This window comes from Theropithecus gelada, chromosome 7a (assembly GCF_003255815.1).
Source record: "Theropithecus gelada isolate Dixy chromosome 7a, Tgel_1.0, whole genome shotgun sequence".
Lineage (NCBI taxonomy): Eukaryota > Metazoa > Chordata > Mammalia > Primates > Cercopithecidae > Theropithecus > Theropithecus gelada.
In genome coordinates this window covers 18096057-18122716 of record NC_037674.1, presented here as the reverse complement: position 1 = coordinate 18122716, position 26660 = coordinate 18096057, and the positions used below count along the sequence as shown (strand labels likewise).

At 46.2% G+C, this 26660-nt stretch overlaps 1 protein-coding gene and 1 non-coding gene across 2 annotated transcripts in view; one reads left to right on the top strand and one right to left on the bottom strand.

Moving 5' to 3' along the window:
* STARD9 (StAR related lipid transfer domain containing 9) overlaps positions 1–26660 on the bottom strand; it is a 149096-nt gene that overhangs the window by 7549 nt on the left and 114887 nt on the right. Inside the window, exons 23-26 of the mRNA XM_025390871.1 lie at positions 16265–26482; positions 15882–16079; positions 15284–15467; positions 14737–14874 (exon numbers count right to left, since the gene is read on the bottom strand). Coding sequence (XP_025246656.1) covers positions 14737–14874; positions 15284–15467; positions 15882–16079; positions 16265–26482 — 10738 coding nt within the window. The remainder of the gene's footprint in view (positions 1–14736; positions 14875–15283; positions 15468–15881; positions 16080–16264; positions 26483–26660) is intronic.
* Positions 4672–4772, top strand: LOC112628201. Its single transcript, XR_003120369.1, has one exon. It is a non-coding gene; the product is annotated as a small nucleolar RNA U13 (small nucleolar RNA).

The window sequence follows — 26660 nt, the reverse complement described above, 5'->3', positions numbered from 1 at the left end:
AGGAATCTATTTAAAAAAAAAATTAGAACTAATAAATGAATTCACCAAGGGTATAGGAGACAAGAACAATATACAAAAATCAATTTTATTTCGGCATAACAGCAATGAAGAAACTGAAAATGAAGTGAAAACAATTCCATTTATAATAACGTCAACAAGAATAAAATACTTACGAATAAATTTAATAAAATAAGCATAAAACTTATACCCTGAAAACTTCAAAACATTGTTGAAATTAAGCCTAAATAAACACAATGGCATCCCATATTCACAGAGCTAAAGACTTAATATTGTTAAAATAGCAATGCTCCCCCAATTGATCTACCGATCAAAGTAATCCCAATCAAAATCCCAGCTGACTTCTTTGCAGAAATTGACAAGCTGATCCTAAAATTCATATGGAAATCTGAGAAACCCAGAATAGTCAAAGTAATCTTGAAAAAGAACAAAGTTGGAAGATGCAGACTTCCTGACTTCTAAAGGTACGACAAAACTACAGTAATGAAGACAGTGTGAGGCTGGGTGCAACAGCTCACACCTATGTAGATCAATGGTATAGAATTAGGAGTCCAGAAAGAAAGTCATACGTTTGTAGTCTACTGATCTTTGACATGGCTGCCAAGACAATTCAGTGGGGGAAATAATAATCTTTCAAACCCACGTTGTTGGGAGAACTGGACATCCATATGGAAAAGAATGAAATTCAACCCCTAGCTCTCACCATATGTAAAAATTAACTCAAAATGGGTCAAAGAATGAAATGTGGAAGCTAAAAGCATAAAACTCTTAGAAGAAAACATAGGTGTAATCTTTGTGATCTTGGATTAGGCACTCGTTTCCTAGATATGAAACCAAAGCACAAGGAACAATAAAAAATAAACTGGACATCATTAAATTTTTGGCTTCAGAGGGCACTACATTAAGATAGTGAACAGACACAAAGAATGGGAGGACATTTTCTGTGAATTATATATTTGCTAAGGGACTCTTAAGAAGACAAATAACCAAATCTTAAAATAGACAAAATATCTGACTAGCTATTTCTCCAAAGATGATGTATAAATGGGCAAAGGCACGTGAAAAGATGCTCAACACCATTAGCCATCAGGGCAATGGAACTGAAGCCACAATAAGGTAGTACTTCCCATCTGCTAGGACAGCTGTCATCCAAAATAGGTCATAGCTACTGTCGGTGAGGACGGAGGAAACACACTGCTCACACTGCTCGTGGGGAGGTAAAATAGGACAGCCTCTGTGAAAAGCAGTCTGGCAGTTCCTCTATGATCCTGCAACTCAACTCTAGATACATACCCAAGAGAAATGAAAACATATCCATACAAAAGCTTTACAGGGATGTTCGTAGCAGCAATATTTATTAGTAGGCAAAAAGCAGAAAACGACTTCCTAAAGGCCCATCAACTGAAGAATGGATAAATAAAATGTGGTTTATTCATACAATGGAGTATTACTCGCCATATAAAGGAATGAAGCTCCCATATATTTTACAACATGAAGGACGCCTTGTTGGGGGGTAAATCACTGTCTCCACTGAAAATATGTTGAAGTCCAAACCCCCCAGTATCTGTGAATTTGACCTAATTTGAAAATCAGTTCCTTGCAGATGTCACCAAGTTAATATAAGACAGTACTGGATTAGAGTGGCCCCTAAATCCAGTGACTAATGTCCTTATAAGAAGGGTATGTGGAGCCGGGCGCGGTAGCTCACACCTGTAATCCAACACTTTGGGAGGCTGAAGCATGTGGATCACCTGAGGTCGGGAGACCAGCCTGGCCAATGTGGTGAAAACCCGTCTCTACCAAAAATACAAAAAATTAGCTGGGCATGGTGGCGGATGCCTGTAATCCCAGCTACCTGGGAGGCTGAGGCAGGAGAATCGCTTGAACCCAGGAGGCAGAGGTTGCAGTGAGCCGAGATCGTGCCATTGCACTCCAGCCTGGGTGACAGAGCAAGACTCTGTCTCAAAAAAACAAAACAAAACAAACAAGTTATGTGGTAGCTTACGATGGTAATTCCAGCACCTTGAGAGGCTGAGGCGGGAGGATCACTTGAGGTCAGGTGTTGCAGGTAAGAATGAGCTGTGATTGCACCACTGCAGTCAGGTCCAGGTGACAGAGACCCTGTCTCTCAAACACTGGGACAGGCAGACAGGGAGACAGACACACACAGAGAGAGACAGAGAGTGCGCGAGTGAGAGCGAGACTGTCACATGAAGGAAGAGACAGAAATGGGAGTGAGTGCCAAGGATTGCTGGTAACCATCAGAAGCCTGGAAAGAGGCCTGGAGCAGATCCTTCTCCCAGGAGCTTTCTGAGGGTTATGGTGCTGCTAACACCAACACTTTGGACTTCTAGCCTACAGAACTATGAGAGCATAAGTTTCTGTTGTTTGAAGCCACTCTGTGAGTGGTAATTTGTTACAGCAATTCCAGGAAACTAACACAATCCTGCAAACATTATGCTAAGAGAAAGACGCCATCAAAAAGGATCATATATTGTATGATTCCATTTATATGAAACGTCCAGAATAGGCAAATCCATAGGGATAGAAAGTAGACTCGTGGTTGCCAAGGGCTGGGAAATGGTGAACTTAGGGAATAACTAGTGGCATGTGGTTTTTTAGGGGGTAATGAAAATGTCCTAAAATTGCTGATGGATACACAACTCTATGAATATACTAAAGCCAATGGATTATAACAACAACAATAAAAAATCAATTAAAGAAGTGCTCAAGGGTCAGGCACGGTGGTTCATGTTTGTAATCCCAACACTGGGAGGCTGAGGCGGGCAGATCCCTTGAGCCCAGGAGTTCAACACCAGCCTGGGCAACAGGTAAAAAAACCCCATCTCTAGAAAACAAAAATACAAAAAGTAGCCGGGCATGGTGGCACACACCTGTACTCCAGGTACTCAGGAGGCTGAGGTGGGAGGATCACTGGCATCTAGTGAGGTCAAGGCTGCAGTGAGCCATGACTGTGTCACTGCACTCTAGCCTGGGCAACAGAGCAAGACCCTATCTCAAAAAAAAAAAAAAAAAAAGGCATGTCAAAAGGACACAAGACCCAAGCTGAAGGAACTCCAAATAATTAAAGCAGGAACAAGTTGAACACTGAAATTAATAATGACAGTACCGTATTGAATCATTCCCCAAAGAATATGATTCCAAACTGAAAAAAACTAAATAGTTGAATAAATTAAGTGGTGGAAGAAGGGACTGCACTTCCTTAGAGAAAAGTTCCAATTAATAAATGTAGAAGGAGGCCGGGCGCGGTGGCTCACGCCTGTAATCCCAGCACTTTGGGAGGCCGAGGTGGGCAGATCATGAGGTCAGAAGATCGAGACCAACCTGGCTAACACGATGAAACCCTGTCTCTACCAAAAATACAAAAAATTAGCTGGGCGTGGTGGTGGGCGCCTGTAGTCCCAGCTACTTGGGAGGCTGAGGCAGGAGAATGGCATGAACCTGGGAGGCGGAGCTTGCAGTGAGCCGAGATTGCGCCACTGCACTCCAGCCTGGGGAACAGAGCACCAGACTCCGTCTCAAATAAATAAATAAATAAATAAATAAATAAATAAATAAATGTAGAAGAAATGAAGAGAATACAAAATTGCCACTAAAATATCACAATAATTTTTACAGATAAGACACACTAGTAGACACTAAAATCAGTGGATGAAAGTTTGAGGAAAAACAGGATTTTCCATAGTCTCCAAGATTTTTTGGGGGAGAGAGGGCGGGGGATGGAGTCTTGCTCTGTCTCCCAGGCTGGACTGCAGTGGCACCATCTCGGCTCAATGCAACCCCCACCTCCCGGGTTCAAGCTATTCTCCTGTCTCAGCCTTCCAAGTAGCTGGGACTACAGGCGTGTGCCACCATGCCTGGCTAATTTTTATATTTTTAGTAGAGACGGGGTTTCACCATACTGACCAGGCTGGTCCTGAACTCCTGACCTCATGATCACCTGCCTCTGCCTCCCTAAGTGCTGGGATTACAGGCATGAGCCACCGTGCCCAGCCAGTCTCCAAGACTTTTTGAGACAGGGTCTTCCTCTATCCAAGGCCAATGGTGCAATCATGGCTCACTGTAACCTCCATTCCCCCACAGGCTCAAGCGATCCTCCCACCACAACCTCCCAAGTAGCTGCGACCACAGGCACGCACCACCAACATAGCTTTTGTGTGTGTGTGTGTGTCTGTGTGTGTGTGTGTGTCTAGAGATGGCGTATCACTATGCTGCCTAGGCTGATCTCAAAATATTGGACTCAAGTGATCCTCCTGCCTCATCTTTCCAAAGCACTGGGATTACAGGCGTGAGCCACCACATTCAGCCATGTTTATTAATCATAAAGGGCAAAATAGCAACATTCAGTGGAGAGACTCCCAAATACCACCTTAACATCAAAGTTTACATCACCAGAAATAGGACAGATTGGTATCCAGTAATCTCTGATACAATGCACTGAGAATAAGGTATTGCATGAGACATATTTACACTATAAAATTATTTGTTGTCTCTCTAAAATTTGAATTTAACTAGCATCCTGTATTTTTCTTAGCCTAATCTGTCAACCCTGAGAAGGGCAAATCACTTTTATGGTATTTTTTGCCAAAAAATGCATAACTTCAATCTAACCATGAGAAAACCACAGACACGATCCTTTTGTAGTTCATAAGTATGGTAATTGGGTTTTCACATAGATGTCTGAGAAGTGCCTCTCTCAAACCTTGTTACGTGAGCACATTACCTGTCTTACATGAAAAAAAAAAAAAAGAAAGTAACAGCAGATAAAACACATTCCAAAAAATTACTGACCAAGAAGCAAGAAAAGACTGAGAAACTATCACAGCAAAAAGAAATTGATCACAATATACACAGAAATGAACAAGTTAGAATCAAAACTGGCTCCAGGAGAGACGAAAAATCTAAACCAAAAGTTGACAAACTTTTTCTGTAGGGAGCTAGATACTAAATATTTAAGGCTTTGTGGGCCATTTGAGTAGTTGCAGCTACTCGACTCTCTGCCACTGTAGTGGGAACACGACCATGTACATGAATGGGCATGACTGTATTCCAGTAAAACTTTATTTACAAAAACAGGAAGCAGGTCAGATCTGGCCAAAGAGCCATAGTTTACTAAACCCTGATCTTTTTTTTTTTTTTTGAGGCGGAGTCTCGCTCTGTCGCCCAGGCTGGAGTGCAGTGGCGCGATCTCGGCTCACTGCAAGCTCCGCCTCCCGGGTTTACGCCATTCTCCTGCCTCAGCCTCCCGAGTAGCTGGGACTACAGGCGCCGCCACCACGCCTGGCTAATTTTTTGTATTTTTAGTAGAGACGGGGTTTCACTGTGTTAGCCAGGATGGTCTCGATCTCCTGACCTCGTGATCCGCCCGTCTCGGCCTCCCAAAGTGCTGGGATTACAGGCTTGAGCCACCGCGCCCGGCCTTAAACCCTGATCTTAACAGACCATTTTCCATTGAAGAAGTTTTTCAAAGAACCAATTCCCTGCTGAAACACCAAGCCTTGTCAATTTAAAAGGATTATTACATCAAACTTTAAAAGATGATTCAAAAGAAAATTTTTTTTTGAAACAGGGTCTTGCTCTGTCACCCAGGCTGGAGTGCAGTGGCATGATCACAGCTCACCACAGCCTCGACTTCCCAGGCTCAAGCAATCCTCCCACCACAACCTCCTGAGTAGCTAGGACTACAGGTATGCAGCATCAAGCCCGGCTTTTTTTTTTTTTCCTATGTTGCCCTGTCTGGACTCAAACTCCTGGGCTCAAGTAATCCTCCTGCCGCAGCCTCCCCAAGTGCTGAGATTACAGGTGTGAGCCACCATGTCTGGCTCTCAAATTTTTTTACTTTTCATCCCCATTTCGCTGTCCCACCAAAATCATTGATATGCTTAGAGTATATATTTTTGTTTGTATGTGTTCTTGCAAAAAGTGATTGTTTTATATATTATATTTATATACTATATATGTTGTTTAATTTACAAATAGTAACATGTCTCATTTTATGGGCAGATCATGAGATCAGGAGTTTAAGACCAGCCTGGTCAACATAGTGAAACCCTGTCTCTACTAAAAATACAAAAAAATAAGCTGGGCATGGTGGCAGGCACCTGTAGTCCCAGCTACTAGGGAGGCTGAGGCAGGAGAATCTCTTAAGCCCAGGAGTCGGAGGTTGGAGTGAGCCAAGATCATGCCATTGCACTCCAGCCTCAGCAACACAGCAAGACTCTGTTTCAAAAAAAAGAAAAAAAAGTTTTTCAGTCAGTATTCTGCCTAGGTGTTTAATGTGTTGATTTCAATTCTTGCATAGTATTAATATTTCATGTGTGCAACTACCACATTTTACCTATCCATTCTCAGTCATGGATTCAGGAATGTCCTCCAACTCATTGTCACTTCAAATAATGCCTCAATAAACAATTCCTTACATGTTCTCTCATAACCTATGCAAACATTGCTGAGTCATAGGAACCTATAATGGTTCCAACATCCTCAAAGTCCTGTCCTGCCAAAATCTGGCATCATCTGGCTTCCTAAATTTTCCTAGTTTAATAGGTATAAAGTTTTTATTACCTTTTTAACTATTCATAAGCCTTGAAAAGGAAAAGTACCACTTTTCTTTCCTATAAAAGGAGTATAACATTGATAACAAAACCTAAAGAATATATTGTGAAAGCAAAAACCACAGAAAAATTCAAATATTGATGCAAAATTCTAAAATATAAGTGGACTCCAACAACGAATCATAAATATATATTATAGGATTTATTCCAGGATTGCAAGAATAGTTCAATATTAGCCCAAAAATAAATAGATGGATGTATGAATGAATGAAATCATCTCCAAAGACTCTGAAATACCCATTCTGGATAAGAATATGCTATAAGCTAGGAATAGTTGGATATTTCCTTAGTATTGCAAAAATATATCTATCTCAGCTCAAAAGCTATAAAAAAGCCAGGTATGGTGGCTCACGCCTGTAATCCCAGCACTTTGGGAGGCTGAGGCAGGCGGATCACGAGGTCAGGAGATCGAGACCATCCTGGCCAACATGGTGAAACCCCATCTCTACTAAAAATACAAAAATTAGCCGGGCGTGGTGGCGGGCGCCTGTAATCCCAGCTACTCGGGAGGCTGAGGCAGGAGAATGGCGTGAACCCGGGAGGCGGAGCTTGCAGTGAGCTGAGATCCGGCCACTGCACTCCAGCCTGGGCGACAGAGCGAGACTCCATCTCAAAAAATAAATAAATAAATAAAATAAAATAAAAACAGTAACAAGTTCTTGCAATTGAACTAGACAAGGTGAGATCCTAAATTTCATATAAAAAATAAACAACAGGCCAGGCGCAGTGGCTGGCTCATCCCAGCACTTTGGGAGGCCGAGGCAGGTGGATCACTTGAGGTTAGGAGTTTGAGATAAGCCTGGCCAACATGGTAAAACCCCATCTCTACTAAAAATGCAAAAATTAGCCAGGCATGGTGGCGGGCGCCTGTAATCCAAGCTACTCAGCAGGCTGAGAGGAGAATCGCTTGAACCCGGGAGGCGGGGGTTCCAGTAAGCTGAGATCGCGCCACTGCACTCCAGCCCGGGTGACAGAGTGAGACTCCATCTCAAAAAAATAAAAAATAAAATAAACAAACAACAGGCTGGGTGCAATGGCTCATGCCTGTAATCCCAGCATTTTGTTCAGCTGAGGTGGGCGAATCACCTGAAGTCAAGAGTTTGAGACCAGCCTAGCCACCACTGCAAAACCCCATCTCTACTAAAAATACAAGAAAAATTAGCCAGGCATGGAGGATGATGCAGGCCTGTAGTCCCAGGTACTTGGAGTACTGAGACAGGAAGAATCGCTTGAACTTGGGAGGCGGAGGTTGTAGTGAGTCAAGATGGCGCCACTGCACTCCAGCCTGAATGATAGAGCAAGACTCCATCTCAAAAAATAAACAACAGATCAGTAACACAGAGGCACAGCAAGATGACAGAACAGGACCCTTCAGTGATAGTTCCCCACAGAAACATCGATTTGAACAACTATCCACACAAGAAAATATCTTCACTAGAGCTAGGAAAACCAGCTGATAGATAAAAGTACTAGATTTTACAAGGAGAAGAAGCTGCATTAAAGAGAATAGGAAGGACAGTTTCATATTATCTGCACCAACCCTCCCCCAACCCTAGGTAGTGATGACAGACACTGTCCACATGGCAGAAGAAGAGGTTAGTGGACATGGGACTTTGCCTTAGAGCCCAGTACTAAGTCTGCCACAGTAATACGCAGAACCAGAAAAAACCCCACAGCCTAACTCCAGGCCTGTACCTATGGACAAAGACTGTGGACCCACACTAAGCACCAGAAAAGAACTCACCACCCATCAGGATGAATGTGGTCAGGAGTTGGAGACCAGCCTGGCCAACACAGTGAAACCCCATCTCTACTAAAAATACAAAAATTAGCCAGGCATGGTGGCGGGCACCTGTAATCCCAGCCACACCTGGCTAATTTTTTGTATTTTTAGTAGAGATGGTGTTTCACTATGTTGACCAGGCTGGTCTTGAACTCCTGACTTTGTCATCTGCCTGCCTCAGCCTCCCAAAGTGCTGGGATTACAGGCATGAGCCACCGTGCCTGGCCAGGGCATTTATTTCAACATCTTCTGTTGGTCATGCACTCAGCTTTTAAGGTTTCTCTGGGGTCTCCCTGGCTGAGAGGTGGTCTGTTCAATCAGTTGGAGACTTAGAATTTTACTTTTATTTCTCAATCAACATGCAAAAGTCAGTAGTGCTTCTATATACCAAAAGCAAACTATCTGAAAAGGAAAGCAAGAACACAATCCCATTTATAATAGCTACAAAAAAATAAAGTCCCTAGGAATAAACTTAATGAAAGAGGTGAAAGATCTCTACAATGAAAGCTATAAACCACCGGTGAAAGAAATTAAAGAGGACATGAATAAATGGAAAGATACCCCATGTTCATGGATTGGAAGAGTATTGTTAAAATGTCCATATCACCCAAAGCAATCTACAGATTCAATGCAATCTCTATCAAAATACTAACAACATTCTTCATAGAAAAAAAATCCTAAAATTCATATTGACCCACAAAAGACCCCAAACAGCCAAAGAAATTATGAGCAAAACAAAGCTGGAGGCATCACAGTACCTGACTTCAAAAAATACTACCAAGGTATAGTAACCAAAACAGCATGGTACTGGCATATAAACTGTCACATAGACTAAAGGAACAGAACGGAGAACACAGAAATCCATACATTTACAGCCAAGTGATTTTTGACAAAGACAGAACACACAACGGAGAAAGGGCAGTCTCTGTGGTAAATGATGCTGAGAAAACTGGATATCCACATACAGAAGCATGAAACTAGACCCCTATCTCTTACCATATACAAAAAGGTTCAAAAACTTAAATCTTAGACTAGAAAATATGAAACTATAAGAAGAAAACATAGGAGAAATGCTTTATGACATTGGATTGGGCAAGGAATTTTTGGATAAGACCTCAAGAGCACAAGCAACAAAAGCAAAATTAGACAAATGAGGTTACATCAAACTAAAAAGATTCTGCACAGCTAAGAGTGAAGAGACATCCCACAGAATGGGAGAATGTATTTGCAAACTATGCATATGACAAAGGGTTAATATCCAGAATATATAAGGAATTCAAATAACAGCAAAAATCCCAAATAATCCAACTTTAAAATGGGCAAAAACCTGAATTCACATTTCTCAAAAAAAGACATTCAAATGGCCAACAGGTATATGAAAAAAATGCTCAACATCACTAGTTTTTAGGAAAATCCAAATGAAAACTACAATGAAATATCACTTCACTCCATCTAAATGGCTGTAATAAAAAGACAAAAAACAACAAATGCTGGTAAGGATGTGGAGAAAGGGGAACTCTTATACACTGTTGGTAGAAATGTAAATTAATACAGCCATTATAGCAAACAGTATGAAGGTTTCTCAAAAAACTAAGGCAGAACTACCATATGATCCAGCAATTCCACCACTATGTATATAGCCAGTGAAAATGAAATCACTATGTCAAAGAGATATCTACACTCCCCTATTTATTGCAGCACTACTCACAATAACCAAGAGATGAAATCCCCCTAAATGTTTACAGGTGAATGGGCAAAGAAACTGTGGTATATATACATAATGGAATAGTATTCAGTCATAAAACAGAATAAAATTCTGTCATTTGTGGCAACATGGATGAACCCAGGGACATTATACTAAGTGAAAGACACCAGGTATAGACAGACCACCACATGATCTTACTCATATGCAGAATCTAAAAAAGTTGATCTCTCACACCTGTAATCCGAGTGCTTTGAGAGGCTGAGGCAGGTGGATCACCTGAGGTCGGGAGTTTGAGACCAGCCTAGCTAATATGGTGAAATCCCATCTCTCCTAAAAATACAAAAAATAGTTGGGTGTGGTGGGCGCTTGTAATTCCAGCTACTCAGGAAGCTGAGGCATGAGAATCGCTTGAACCTGGGAGACAGAGGTTGCAGTGAGCCAAGATCACACCACTGCACTCCAGCTTGGGCGACAGAGTAAGACTCTGTCTCAAAAATAAATAAATAATGAAAATTTAAAAAGTAGCCAGGTGCAGTGGCTCATGTCTATAATCCCAGCATTTTGGGAGGCCAAGGCGGGCAGATCATGAGGTCAGGAGATCCAGACCATCCTGGCTAACATGGTGAAACCCCTTCTCTACTAAAAATACAAAAAATTAGCCACGCATGGTGGCAGGTGCCTGTAGTCCCAGCTACTCGGAGGCTGAGGCAGGAGAATGGCATGAACCCGGGAAGTGGAGCTTGCAGTGAGCTGAGATCGCACCACTGCACTCCAGCCTGGCGACAGAGCGAGACTCCGTCTCAAAAAAAAAGAAAATAAAAAAGTTGATCTCATAGAAGGAGAGAGTAGAATAGTGGTTACCAGAGGCTGGGGAGGGGATCAGGAAGAGGGTAATGGGGAGTGGTTGGTCAATGGGTACAAAGCTAGAAAGGAAGAAGAATAAGTTCTGGTGTTCTAAATACAATAGGGTGACTATAGCTAATAATAATGTAATGTATATTTCAACTTGGCTAGAAGATAGGGTTTTGTGTTATCACCACAAAGAAATGATACACGTTTAAAGTGATGGATGTGCTAATTGCCTGATCTGATCATTACACAATGTATACGTGTATTGAAACATCACACTGTACCTCACAAATATTTACATTATGTGTAAATTGTAATAAAATAAGACTTTTTTTAATAAACAAGAAAGAATACTCTGGTAAACTCAGAAAGATAAGAGCAATGAGGGTAGTGGTGGACTAACACTACCACAGGGTAGAATCTATTCTTTTTTTTTTTTTTTTGAGACAGAGTCTCGCTCTGTCGCCCAGGCTGGAGGGCAGTGGCCGGATCTCAGCTCACTGCAAGCTCCGCCTCCTGGGTTCACGCCGTTCTCCTGCCTCAGCCTCCTGAGTAGCTGGGACTACAGGTGTCCGCCACCCCACCCAGCTAATTTTTGTATTTTTAGTAGAGACAGGGTTTCACTGTGTTAGCCAGGATGGTCTCGATCTCCTGACCTCGTGATCCACCCGCCTCAGCCTCCCAAGGTGCTGGGGTTACAGGCGTGAGCCACCGCGCCCGGCTGGGTAGAATCTATTCTAAGCTTTGGTGTAAGGAAAAGGGACCCCTTAAACAGGTGAGGCAAAGAAAAACTAACAAGCATTACGGGAACAACTGGACAGCCATCTGGAAAAAACACAATCAGATCCAGACCTCATATGAAGATGACTCCAAAAGGAACAAAGATTTAAATATGAAAAAATAAAACCACAGAAGTTCTAGAAGAAACCATGGAAGAAATTCTTTATAATTTTGGATTGAAGAATGTGTTTCTAGTTATTATTTATAACCTAGATACCATAAAAGGAAAACTGGCAAGTATATCTGCCTGCATGGCCCCAAACAAAATCAGCAAAGACAAAAGAGAATGAAGCACTGGGAAACAAACACTTATAGTTCAGATCAGTCAAAGGGCTATTCTTGCTAAAATACAAAGAACTCTCGAAATTGGTAAGAGAAAAAGAGAAATGAGCAAAGGATATGAACAGATGGTTCATGAAAAAGGAAATAAAAATATTTAAGCATATGAGAAAAATGAGATATAATTTTCAGAAAAAATCCAAACATTTGATAACATGTTGGTGAGAGTGTGGGAAAAGGTAAACTCTCAGCTATTACTGGTGGGAGTATAAATTAGCTCATCTGTGAGAGAAAATAGTCTCCATCAAAAATTTAAATGTATATACTCTTTGTACAAGTGCCCTTGTGGGAATGTATCCCACAGATATATTTGCTTATGTACAAAATGATACATGCATAAAGTTATTCACTGTACTATTGCTGATAACAGCAAAAGTCTGAAAGCAACCCAAGTTAGAATACTGGTTAAACTACGGTGCAACTCTACAATGGAATGCTACGCAGCAATGAAAAAAATGAGAAAGTTCTCTGCATATTCAAATAGAGTTCCAAATTATACTGAGTGAAAAAAGATACATAAGGTATAGGACAAGTGAGCCGAGATCGCGCCACTGCACTCCAGCCTGGGGAACAGAGCAAGACTCCGTCACAAAAAAAAAAAAAAAAAAAAAGGTACAGGACAGTGGCATACTATGCTTTATTTTGTATGCATAAAGACCCCTAGGAGGACACCTTCCAAGAAACAACACTGCTTTCCTTGGGTGGGGTAAGGGAGAGGAACGAGGTAGACTGACAGCAGGGACGGGTACTTCCCTGTATCCCTTTTACAGGTTGAGTACCCCTTCTCCAAAATGCTTGGGACCAGAAGTGTTTTGGATTTTGAATGTTTTTGGATTTTGGAATATTTGCATATGCATAAGGAGATATGTGGGGGATAGGATCTGTGTCAAAATACAAAATTTATGTTAGATATATACCTTATACACACAGCCTGAAGGTAATTTCATATAGTGTTTTAAATAATTTTGAGAATGAAATCAAGTTTTGACTGTGTTTCAACTCAACCTGTCACATGAGGTCAGGTGTAGAATTTTCCACTTCTGGTGTCACAGTGCTCAAAAAGTTTTCGATTTTGGAGTATCCTGAATTTCTGATATTTGGATTAGGGATGCTCAACCTGTATATGTATATATTTGTACCCTTTCTACTATATGAATATATTATCTATATAAAACATCAAACTTAAAAACATGCAATAAGAGAGAAAAAAGGAAACACTATTCAGCTGTTAAAAAGAAGGCCAGGCACGGTAGCTCACACCTGTAATACCAGTGTTTTAGGAGGTCGAGATGGGCAAACAGCTTGAGCCCAGGAGTTTGACACTAACCTGGGCAACATGGCAAAACGCTGGCTCTTAAAAAAATAAAATAAGTCAGCACTAGATTTACTGATATGCAATGATATCCCAAAGATATTTTTAAAAGAAAAAGCAAAGTGAGAAAGTGAGTACAGTATACTCCCATTCATCTGCTTTACAAAAAGACGTATATACATCATCCCTGGAAATACACACCAAACTGGAGTAAATGACTGCTTCTGGGGAAAGGAAATAGGAGACTCAAACATGCACCTGACATTGGATGTCTTTTGCTACTGTTTAAATATTATTTTTATTAAATGACGCTGTATTTGTAAAATGAATTTCAAATGTTCATCCGCAGCCAGATCTTACCTACGAGCTGTAGATTTCCAACTGCTCCACCTGGATTTCTCACAGGCACCGTCAACTCAGTAAGTACAAACCTAAACTCATCATCATCTACACAAAACCTGGTTCTCCCTCCAGTGTTCCTTGTCATTGTTCACATGGCCGCCCTTCAGCTGCTCAAGTCAAAAGTGTGTGTGCTGTTCTCAACTCCCCACTCTGCCTTCCTCTAACACCCAACCAGTCACCAAGTCCCGTAGATCTCTCTCTCCATTACATCCACCTCTGTTCGTCTTCACTGGCAGTGCCCTAAAGCAAGCAATCATCTCTCAGCAGCCTTTTCACTTTTGGGAAGTCACACAATGAAATGGATTAGAAAGGGGCCAGAACTCTCATTATAGTTCACATGATTTTCTAGTTCCTTCTCATGTCGTTTTCCTGTCTCACTCTTTACATTCCAACCACACTAACCTTCATTTAGTTCCTCAAACTCTTCGTCCTCAAGGCCTCACTTGCTAGGCCCACATCTTTCCCGATAACAGCACCACTAAGCTTTTACTGCATTAACTACCTCATATCCTTTTAGTCTCAGTCTAAACGCATTCTTTTCGGAATATCTCTGTGACCTTCCAGACTAAGTCAGACCCCTGGTTTTATGCTGGTTTAGCAACCCTCCTTCAAACAATTTACTGCAACAATAACTGAACTATAAAATCAGTTGTTTAATATTTATCCCTCAGACAGCCTAACGACAAGAACAGTTTTGCTCACCGCTGTATCCTAAAATGATACCCACAGAATAAACATTTGTTGAACGAATGAATAAACAGAAGAGGCAGAGGGCAAACTAAATGGAAAACCAAAGGCCGGCACATAAGAAGGGCTCATGTCAGCCGTGGCCTCTAGGAGGCACAGCGTCCCACCCAGACTCTTGCCTTGGCAGTCTGGGCCCTTGGCTCATTCCCAACATCTGCCTACTCACCGCATTCTCTGGGGACTGGAGCTGGCCTGACAAGGCTGGGCTGCTATTATAGCCAGAGGTCATGCCAGATGAGAGGCTTCCATTAGAGCTGGTGCACAGGGAGCTGGAGTTGGCCAAGGTATGTAGTTTATCCTCTTCCTGGGAAGGACAAATCACCATTTACCAGCTTCTGACGTGCCCTCACTGGCTATGCCCTCTCCTACCCAAAGCCACCCCTTCCCTGCTCACCTCTACTGCTCCTTTGTCCACCTCCCAGGGCCTCCCTGACTTAGCCTCACATGCCCTGGCTTCCTCAAAGCCACCGCTGCTCATATTTCCCCATACCCTGCACTTCACACCAAAGCCTTTCTCCCAGGCTGTGGCCAGGGAAAGGAGCTGGTGTGACGATGTAAAAAGAGAGTGAGCCCAGCTTTGAGTTGACAACAGGGGTCCCACAGCCTCCTCCAAATGTTATGCATGTCCCAAGATTCAGAGGTAGCCACGGTGAAGGTGGACCAGTCTGAGGTCCAGGCCTATCCTGAAATCAGAGGCTTGCCCCACTCCACACCCTCAACAGCTGGGAAACGATCTGCTGGTGGATTCTCAGCTTCTCTTGTTCAGTCTGCTCCCGCAGTTGGTCTCGGGCCCGGGCAATCTCCTCCTTGGCCTCCTCATGGGCCTGCTGGTAGTCTCGCAGCATCAGCTCTATGTCAGAGGGTGGCTGAGCCGACCTTGACACCGACTCTGGGCTCCTGAGGAAGATCACGGGGTGGAAAGAACACGGTGGGTGGGTAACAGTCCTGGTCTGTCCATCCAAGGCTAGCTTGGGTGATACCACCTTCTTAAAAGACCCATCCTCCATTTGCCCACAGGGTTTTAAAGTTTGATTTTTTAGCCTCAGGAGAGGTTGCTGTACAGAGAGAACCAAGCCACCTTGAGACCCAGGCCTGCAGACTTGCATAGCATGTCAGAGCCCTTCTGTCCATCCTTTCCTGTGCCTTCTCTCTGCCCAACCCCTCCCCCACTCCATTCCCTTCTATGTCCTCTTTCCACATACCCTGTCTCAGATAGAGAACCCTCCAGGATGCTAAAACTTCAGCTCCTGCTATCCACACTCCCCTCCCGCAACAGAGCCTGCTTCCAGCAGGGTTCTGGGTCCACCCTACCTGGTGGTTTCCACAACATCCTTCCTCAGTTGCTGCAGGTATTCTCGGCGTCGGCTGGGCAAGTCAAGATCCCAGACGAAGAGCTCTTTGTTGGGCAGGAGGCTCAGTTGTTTCTGCGGGCTAAGGCTTCGCGTCCGGCAGAAGTTCCCAAGTTGCTCAGCCCGCTCTCTCCTGAGGGTCTCAATGGCTTTTTTTTGCCTGAGGCAAAACATGATTCGCTGAAGCTGGCCCTGAATGTCCTTCACTTTAAGAGCTATCTCTGACCCCTGGAAAATCCCAGAGATGAACCAGGGCAGAGGAAACAGCAAGCTATCAGCTTTCTGGGGTTCTCTTTCCTCACAGCCCACCCCTTCCCCTCCCAACTCCAGGCTGGGGGCCCTTACCGTGCATGGAGCTCCTTCCAGGTGGATATCACAGGTTCATCAGCAGCAAGCGCCTCCCCTGTCCCACTCTGCAGCACCTGGAGCAGGGCATCGGCCTCCCCAAAGCCGTGGTGCAATTTCGCTTCTGTGAGTTCCACGCTGAGTGAGAGGTTCTGGGCCCCAACTTGCAGGGGGATCTGCTCCCCCTGGGACCACTCAGGGTCCTGGCTGTGGTCATTAGGAGGTTGTGGGGTGCTCTGTTCCTGCTTTTCAGAGCTGAGATCACCGCTGGCCCCCAGCTCCTCCTCAGTCATGTCCACTCCCCCAGGTGAGCCCTTCTGAACTCCACACCAGTTACTAAATTTGTTATGCGCCGGGAGGTCCCTCAGACTGTGGTGCTGGGGCTCAGGGGCCATGCACATCTGGCAACTGGAGCACAGTAACCCCTCGGGTTGGCAGGCCTGAGGGAGGCCCAAGGCGGAACCTCGGAGCCCTGCAGTATCAGTCAACTCAGAGACAGGGCAGGGGCTGAGGTGCTGGAGGCCTCCACATGAAGAAGGTCGGTCCAGAGTGTGTTGTGGTTCCCCTGGAGATGCTGAACTCTCACCTCCATTTTCTGTCCTGCTCCGCCACTGACTTGGCTCCCTACCGCTCAGTGGGCCACGCTCCAGGGAAGCCACCTCCTCAGGCACAAAGCTGTCGGCCAGCATCTGGCTCCTGTGCCTCAGTGGTGGTGGCAGCAGTCTACTTTGGACCCCAATCGTGGTACTGGGCTGAAGCTGCTGAGGGTGCTGCCCTAAGAAACTAAATTGGAGTTTTGGACTCTGTTGTGGGTTGTGCGGGGAGTGTAACTCAAGGAAGGACCTCCCATTACTCCTCTGTAATACACTTCCACCTCTCTGGGAGCCGCCCAACTCATCAGTGGTTTGGGAATAATTATCCATCGGAGTCCTCGGGGCACCAACAGGGTCTGGGCTGGAGTCAAGCTTCTGGTGGCCTTCAACAGGGTGAGCTGAAGGGGCTGAGAGGGTCAAAGAGCCTGGGGGAAGACCCAGCTCTTGGGTGCTGGCACTAAGAGTGAGGATTGGGGAGGAGGCCCTGTCCACCAACAAAGCGCTGGTGGGGCCCAGCTTCTTCTGGACCCTAGGGTCCCCAGGGTACTCTGAAGTACTGGGAAGGAGCCCTGGGGAATGACAGGGGCTGGGACTGGGACTGCTGACAGCTATGCAAGACGACTCCTCTGGCTGGGAGCTGGGAGGCAGGAAAGCATCAGAAACTGAGGGGCCCATAGAAGGAAGATGCTGCCTAAGCGGGGCTTTCTGAAACCTCAAGTGGGATGAGGGTGTTGAAGGGTTCTGGGGCTTGTAGGGAGTGCTTTCTTCCTGAAGATACATGAGCTGTGCCATTTTCTGTGCTGTTTCCTCTGCCTCTCTCTTCTGAGGTACCCCTGGCACATCTCCCTCTTCTTGAGACACAGTTGAGGTATGTGAACCCAGCCCTTCAAGGATCACATTGGCCCCCTGAGGTTCGGCCTCTGAAGCCTGGAGGCGCAGGGTGGGTGAGGCGAGGTCAGTCTGGCTGCCTTCATCCACAGTGGTCTGAGTAGAGCCATCCATCATCAGGGCCTGTGGGGCTTTATCTGGGATGTCCCTCTTGGTGTTCTGCTCCCTTCTGGCCACACCTGGCTGGGAGAGACTCCCAAGGAGCTCTGAGGTACTGTGCAGGAGCTGTGAGAGGTGGAGAGACAGAGTGTGCATGCTGGTCCATGAGGCCAGATCAGAGGCTGATGCCGCAGTAGCTTCAGGCTGAGCAAAGGAGATGTCAGTGCTGCTCTGGTGGCACCTGCTGCCGAGGGTCTGTGTGCCCTGTTCGAATATGTTCATCCTGGTCTGTCCCACAGGGCAGCCTGCCCCTGATGGATACGGCAGCATAATCTCATCCGCTGGACCTGCAGCACTTCCTTCAGCCAAGGGGGGCTTACTCCTCAGACAGTCTGCTTCACCAGAAGGGCCCCTGAACTGGGGTCTTCTGTCATGACCTAAAGTGGGGGCTACTCCTTCAGAGCTCGTCAGGATGTGGGGGTCTCCTAAAGAAACTGAAGAACTCCCTGGGAATACTTCCCAGGCCTCATTTGAACCTTGGGCATTCTCAGTGCTGCTGTGTGTGGTTGACAGATCGTGAATATTGGCATAAGTGCTGAGGTGAGAGTGTAAGGGGGAGTTCTGGTCTTCTAGGCCATTGTCCATGCTGGAGCACCGGGCCACATTTGATGGTGTCAGGCCCTGGGGTTTCTGGCTGCAGGAAACATCGACCGTACTGCCAAAAACATATTGCTTCCAGCCGATACGTGCATGCTCCTCTGGACGCCAGGGCAGGGCATAGGGACTGATGTCACTGGAGCCAAAGTGCAGCATTCCTTTGTCCATCTGAGAGCACCAATTTTCTGGCCTAACCTGGACACCCAGTTTCTCTGGCTTTCCCTGTTGGCCCTGTTCCAAAGTACCAGACATCCAGCTGGTCATGAAATCAGGGGTTGGCATGTGTGAGAGGGTAGAAGGCACTGGATAAGGAGGGGTGGCAGGCTTCAGGGGCCTGTGATCAGTAATGCCATCATCCAAGTGAGATGAGGCTTTCTGATTGCTGTCCTCAGCCTGCAGAGATGTTCTTGCCATTGACTTTCTTGTGGAATAGCCCCTGAGATGTGGGTTCCACAATCTGTCAGGCCCCTGTGTATCTTCGTCTGTAGGGGAAGGAGGCTCCACACTCAAGTTTAGCTCCTGAAGAGAACGAGAAGAGCTGACAACTGAGATCTGTGGTGTGCGGGAGGACTTGGAGCGTTCGGGGCCAGAGAAGATTGCAGTCACGGGAAGTGAGCCCCTGTGGTTGAGGGCTGGCTGCTCTCTGCCAGTATAGAGGTTGCCAGGCCCCTGAGAAACAGGCTGTGGTGTTTCATTTTGCCTCAAGGACACAGTGGCTGGGTCTTTGAAGCCCTGTGATAAAATCTTGGACACAGGAGGCTTGGCCACAGCCACCTCCTGTCTCCTAGTATCTAAAATCTGACAGCTATCTAAGCCACCTTCATCAGAAGGAAGCGGATTCATACCCTGGGTGAAGCCTTCACCACCACCTGAAGCCTGGTCTCTGTGCTGCTCTTCTTCCTGCCAGCGACTGTCTTCCTGGGGGCTGCAGGTATGTTTTAACCTTGCTACAAACTTGGCTTGGGAATCCAAGCAATCATGATCTCTCAATTCAGTGGAAAATTGTGGCTTTTCCAAAAAACATCTGGTGGTATTTTCAAAACATTCATGTCGTGGCTCTGCCACCAACTTGCTCTCCACAGACCCTTCACTTAAATCCAGGGTGTGTGGTCCCGGAGTTGTTGCAGGTGGTTCTGGACTGGTTTGAGACACCTGTGCATTCTGGTCACCTACAGAGCTGTCCCTAAACTGCCTCAGTGGCTCAGAGTACATGCCTGCAGGGAAAGAGGTAGCCTCAAGTTCTGTGCTTGCTTGGTTCTCAGCAACCTTTTTCTCAGGAGCGCCTATTAATCCTAAGCTTCCATCAGTAGCTGAGTGGCTGAAGGAACTTGTCCTCCTCACATCAGAGGCAGAAGGGGATCTGCAGCCTTGAGCCCCAGATAGGATAGCAGCCACAGTAGAGGGCTCACAAGTGCTGCTCTCTGTTATACTAAATTCCCTATTAACATCTTTGGGCTCAAGGCCATGTGTCAAGAGCACATCAGGTCCCCTAGAAGAGGTCTCTCCTATCTCATCCATTTCATAGGCCCTGGAAGGTACTCCACAGGGTGGGTAGACAGTACGTAGAGCAGCCTTGAAAGGCTCCTTCCCCAGGTCACCACCCCTACAACACAGTAAAGTAGAGGAATGGCAGGAATAAGAACGAGTAGCAACAGGTTGAGAACTGCACGGCTGTCGGCAAGGAAGAGTTCTGCTCTCTTTTCCTCTAGACGCGCTGAGAGTCCTGCTGCCTTCAGGGTTCCTTGAGAAGACAGGGCCATGTAAAGCTTCCCTTGGATATCTGCATGGGGCTCCCTCTCCAATTCCCTCAGGATTTGGGCTTGGTCTTTGATCTGGCAGTGGAGTTGGTCTGGAATGTTTGCTGCCAGCCCTGCAGATTTCTGTCAACCCAGACCCAACACTCTCCTTCCACTTCACACACTGCTGTGTGGGAGCTTCCAGTTCAACCCCTGTCAGAGCTCCAGGCAGAACGGTATCTTGTTTGGGATTTGCCCTACCTTCTTCAAAGCCAGTGGAAGCCTCAGGGCATTGGACATGGTCTTGCTTAGGCCCTGAGGGACTTGTAGAATTCTGAACATCACAGGTCACAGACTGACTTTCAAAATGGGCTGTTTTTTCTTCCTGGGCAGTCACTAACGAATTACCTGAAACTTCTCCATATGTGGTGTTTAGAGCTCTGGGTTCCTGATGCTCTGGGCTGCTGTCCTGACTGCCAGCGGGTATGCCCTCTGCGGTCTCCTGCGGAACTGACTGACTTAGCTCATGCAGAGTCACTCTAGGATCATCACAAGGGGCCTGAGAAGATAAGGCAGCCACTACCTGCTTTGATACTACCCTCCTGACCCCCTCCACAGGTGCTGAAGAAAGAAGACTGTCTGGGGCCAAAGGATCAACAGAGGAAGGCGTTCTGGTTGCATCTTTCTTTTTCTCTAGGATTTCAAAAGAACCAGAGTGACATATAAACGGTTCACTTGTTCCTGCGAACTGCCTCAGTTCTCCAGCACAATGTTTTTTGTCTAGAGCAGGGGCAGCATGGGAGAAAGCCTGCATAGGATCCCACGGCTGTCTGTCAGTTTCCGTATTGGGCAGAGATTGAAAGCTGTCTGCAGACAGAGGTGTGGCCTGGACTTTCCTCTCATCAGTTGACAGATCTGTCTGCCCTGCTTCAGCAGATAGAGATGCCACATGAAATCCCGGTGCTTCACCTTCATTCCTGGTCTGGTCTGATGATGACAGTTCTATTTGTTTACACTGAGGCCCGCCAGCAACCCCTGAAGGACATTCAGGTTCTAGTAAAGTTTCACAGTAAGAAAGGACTGTGCCTCTGGCCACAAAGTCATTAAGCTGCTTTCTCTGGGCCTTTGCCTGTCTGATCTCCTCCAAGATGGCCAGACACATGGATGCATAGTCAGAGGGCTCCAACAGCCTAGGCTCCAGACTGGGCACCCTCGGCAGGGAAACAGGTGCTAAGGAAACACTGCTGGTCAGTCCAAGGTCCTCAGTCTCCTTCTCTGCCTTCTGCCTTGGCTTGCTGGCTTGGTCATTATCCTTTTCCAAGGAGAAGCTGACCCTCTTTTCAGGCTGGCTAGAGACCTTGTTCAGTGAACTGACTCCTATTTCTTTCTGCACAGCCACCTCAGCTTCAGAAGCAAAATCTTCGCTGGTACTGAAACCCAGCAAGGTGATTCTGAGGTCCTTTCCATGGTCTTGGGGGCTGGTGCTTGCTGAGATCTTGTCCTCTGTCCCCAGAGAAATGCTCTCTGGTACACCAGATTGACTATGAGATCTCATGGCCATGGATCGCACAGACCCACACCAGGCAGTGTGTGCCTCAGAAGAACCCCCTCTAACATTTCCTTCAGGGCTGTGGCCTCTGGTCTCTGTACTCTGGTCCTGATGATGTACTCCAGTTACCAAGGGACTGTTATGAATTTTCAACATTGTGAGATCCAGCACACAGTCAAGTGAAGAGATGCCTAGAACACCAGGTACATGAAGACAGCTTCTTGGCCACCTTGGAGAATTCAAGGGCAAGGTATTACTCAGGTCTTGGTGAGGAGGAGCTGTAGAGAATTCGGTCCAGCTTAGTAACGGGCTGACAGTTTCCTGGCTGAAAAATGTGTCCCTACAAAGCTGGCTGAGACTAGGAAGTTTCTGAGTCACTTTATTTTCTTCCTGTAGGCTGCGTCTCCTTTGCATAGGCATTTCTTCAACTTTACCTTGAGCTTTTGGCTCCTCTTGGTTGGAACTACTTAAGTGTTCAGCAACTTGGCTTTCCTGAAAACCTTTCACAGTCTCCAATTCCTCAAGACTTCCTAAGCCCCAGGGCTGCTCTTTGAGACTTGCTGATGCTTTTACCAACTGGCCATTATTCTCAGAAGACCTCTCTAGCCTGGGCTGCAATGGCAGAGCTCTAGTCAAGGCTTTCATTCTCTGTGGGCGAAAAGAAGTGTTGGTGAACTCTCTGCAAGTTGTGTGTTTCCCTAAAGACTCAAAAATATCCCTGGCAAGTCTGTCTGATCCAGCTGGGTGGGTGTGCTCTCTCACAGGTCCACTCTCTTGTACACCTTCCCTTGACCTGAAGGGGTTCAGGGTGATTTTCTGGACCTGGGGATGGTTCCCAGTGCTGTTAACCTCCATCTCTCCAGCTTCACTATCCCTAAAGACAGTAGCATCTGTCTGTCTTGGAGAAGATGGCTGATCCTTAGAGGTCAAAAGGTTTCCAGAGCTGTCTGGCCTAAGGGCATGGTCAGTCTTCTCCTGCTCCTTCTGGTCCTGGAACACTGACTCCTTATCGACACCTGGTGTGTGGGAAGCATGAACCTGCTTATTCTGCTTAGATTCAATTTCTAAGATGCCATTTTCCAGCTGCATTACACTCCTAATTAGCCTAGCCATTTCATCAGTATTATTAACTCTTTTATTCTGTTTCTTTTCAGAAGGTTCTCCATTGGGATTTAACATTTCTTGTGACTTTCCAGGACCCTTGCATTCACCGGGGTTTCTTTCCTGAGGGCATGTAACTAACTGGAACCTCTCATATGCAGGCTTTGTGCCTGGAAGCTTAAACTCTTCTGAGCTATCTTTGGGATGAAGAGCTTTTTCAAGAAGCCTAGTTTCATTTTTCCCTTCCCACTTAGGGGTTGGACTCTCATCCTGGGCCACCATCCCTGGGCTGCTTACTCTATGATGTACTGATCTAGACTTCAAAGAAACAGCACTTTCCCATGGCAAGTCTTTCTCAAGGCCTACATTGATGGTCTGCCTCAGAACTGTATTCTTATCCAGCTCTTCTTCCTCACATGCCTCAGATTCGAGAAAGAGGAGGAGAGGCTTCCCAGACTCAGTGCTGTCTGAGGAAACACTGCAACAGGACTGAGCAGTGACCTCTCCTCCTTCAAGTGCTGGAAAACTGTGTTTATTTAAAATTCCAACTTGATTTTCAAATTCACATACTTTTGTGCTGGTAGAGGGGAGAAAATGTCTGTTCTGAGTAACAGAAGAATAAACTGAATCACGGCTTTCTTCTGTAATATTTCCAGGGCATTTACCTGATTCTCTGATGACTTCCCCGGTATTCAGATCTACTGGTATCTCAGCTGTGACCTGCTGAGATGAGGCAACCTTAGAATTCTGGTTTTGTAACAGCACTGGCAAATTATTCTTCAAATAAGCATCTTGGAGAGCTTGGCGGTTGTGACCAAAGCCCCAGGCTTCCCTGGGGGGTGGGGAAGGTACCCTTACTTCTCTGCAAGCTGGAATCTCTAAGGCAGTTTCTGTCAGGGCATCCCTGCTTTTGGTCACATAGAATGTTTCCAAGAGTGGGGGCTGCAGGGAAGATGACAATGGATTCCAGGCAGCAGAGTGAAGGTATAGCTCTGGACCTGAAGGAAAGGCAAAGGAGATATTTATGTGTCTTCTAACTGCTTCCTTAGAGCTCTCCTGGCAATCTGTCTTCTCTTCCTCTAGTGGGTACTGGCTGTCAGGACTTAATTGCCCTGGCTGGACTGCACTATTTTTCCTGAGAGGAGCCCAGCCTTGGGGCCAATGGTCTGCTTTGGTGGCTGTAGTGACATTACTGTGACAAGCGTTCTTCTGGAAAAAATACTCATCAGAGGAAGTCATCAGTCCAGGTTTCCTGCAACTCTGAAGGCATTCTTCCAAGTTGTTCTGCTTGACTTCACATGCTTCTGTCATGGAACCTGGTATCGTGTTCCCTACTGCAAAGACCTGTGCATTTGTAGATCGAGAAGCAGCCAATGATTCTAAGTCTGCTGAATAAGTTTCGTCATAACTCACCTCTTTCTCACTAGTGCTAAAGAAATCTGAAACACCTTCTAATTTGGCATTTAAACTGTCCTGTTCTTTCTCTGCCCTCAAACGCCTGATTCTGGATAGATGGATTGGAAAGTTGTTGAGATTCAGATTGCTAGATACCTTAGGGCCCACTGGCAATGAAGTATCTCCTCCTTCACCAGAAGCTTGGGCCAGGGAACCAGAGTCTTCCTCAAGGTAGGGGAAAGCTGGCCTGGGCGCTCCTATGGCCTCCAAAACAGGGTGAGAGAGTTCAAGGGGGTACTTTTGCTGAAGGGCAGACCAGTCCCTTTCGTGGGTGCCGCCTACATGAGTCAATGTGGTGGCAGAGGCAGACAGCACGTTTGATACACTAGAATTGTGGGATGCTTCAGAGCTGCCCTGCTGGGTCGTGTCATGGATGCATCTGCCCTGAAAAGTGCCATCAGCTCCTGGTTGAATAAGCTTTTGAATTCCCCAGAGAGACAGCCTCGACGTATCAGAAGCAGACGCTGTGTGCTCATCTCTTGCAATGCAGAGCAGCTCAGTACTGCCTTGGTGCAGTTTGGAGCTATATGGCAGAACCGTTTCTGCATCTGATGGCTTTAGTTCCTCAGTATTTAGCCAGTATCCAGGTCTCTCCCCTTTACAGTGGTGAAATTCCTGCACATCAGGACTTGGACATAAAGAACCCACTATTCCTGGGGGGCTGCTGGGGTTGATCTTAGAATCACAGGAAAACCAGGAATCCATGGACATCAGTGGGCTCTCTCTTGAAAGCTGCATGCCTTGGAGAGAGTTGGCCTGTTCAGAGTAGCTTGGCTCTCCCTGTGACTCTGCCTGCTCACAGTGGGGTTGGAGCTCACAACGGGGTTGGAACTGAGGATCAAGGTAAAACGAACTGCTCATTGGCAGGACGGCATCCAGCCTAGCTGCTGTTCTGTAGTTGATGGGACCAAGCCTGCATATTGCCTCTTGGTCCATTACAGGCAGATTGGAGTCCTCCAGGTGCCAAAAAGTCTCTGTGGGTATCTCATCAGCTGAACCAGGGAAAGGTTCTTCTTGCTGATCTTCCGCTAGTTCTTCCTCAGCATCAATCAGGCTATCCAAGGAGAAGCTCCTGTGAGTTTGAGCAAGTAGGTCACTGTCTGAGGGTGCAATGAAGCCCCTCACAGAAGCTCTAGCTCTGGTCCTGGGGTGGCCATGGTGGTTGGTGGGATGATTTCCCCCTAGCCTGTTTTGTGGGCTTTGGTACCTCTTCTCAGCCAGTGAGTCCTCAGATATTTGGCTGTCGTCACTTTCAGAGTTCTCTGGCTCTGGGAAATCCCACTTCCTCTCCTGAGGGTCCTCTGGCTTTAGCGGCTCTATCAGGGCTTTGGTATAGACACACGAGAGAGAATCCACTGAGTAGTTGCTATCTGAGTCAGAAAAATCATTGTCTTCTCTTGAATGATCCACTACTGGACTAAAATCTGTGAGTGGGGCCATGGTGTCTAGGTCCCTCGTATTTTGTTGTCTCTTCAAAGGACTGCCAAGAGGCAAGTGAGAGGACTTTTTGGTAATATTTCTGACCCTAGCTGCCAGAACCCTCTGATGCCTTTTTGATGCCCTGCTTAGAGAAGGTGGTTTGTATTCTGTCCAAAACGTCTTGACTGCCTTTCCATGCCCAGCAGTCTGCCTGGGTCCATGAGGATATGGGGAATTGCCACTGGCTCCCTTAGCAGCCGTGTGGGTCCCAAGGTTACCTTCTTTTCGCCACCCAGCTTGTGTGTGGCTAGGGTCTGCTAGTCCTTTTGCCCCTCTGGTCTGGGTAGTAGAGGTGAGGATCTTTGGCTCATGCCTTGGCTTTAGCTTGTTAGCTGATTTCCTCAGAGATGCTAAGCCCTGGATCACCATCTGATGGGGCTGCTTACCCACCCTCTCCATTTCCTGGATGCCAACAGAGTTGGGACTCACGGTGAGCCAAGTGTCTGGAGCTGAGGCTCCCTTCCTGGACAAGGCTGCTCTGGCTGTGCAGGGCTGCCCATGGCCTGAGGAATGCAGGCCGTTCTTGCGGAGACACCCTATCCTTGGAGGGTAGGAAGCAGCCTGTGACAAACACTCTTCTGATGATGTTTTCTCTGATGTTTGGTGAGTAGGGTCAGGCATAGGTGGTAATGTGGTAGAGGGATCCCAACTTAGGAAAATGCTGTGAAGACAAGGAAAGCTATCTCAGAAGACGTGAGGTACTACTTCCTGTGAACAGAAGGAGGTTAAAAACAAGGCCAATGTCACTGTCTCCTATTGACTTCAGAGCCAGAGAAAAGCTCCCTAGGTATTAAAGGAAATTGTGGACACTAGTCCTAGCTCTCCAAGAAGCTCCAGGC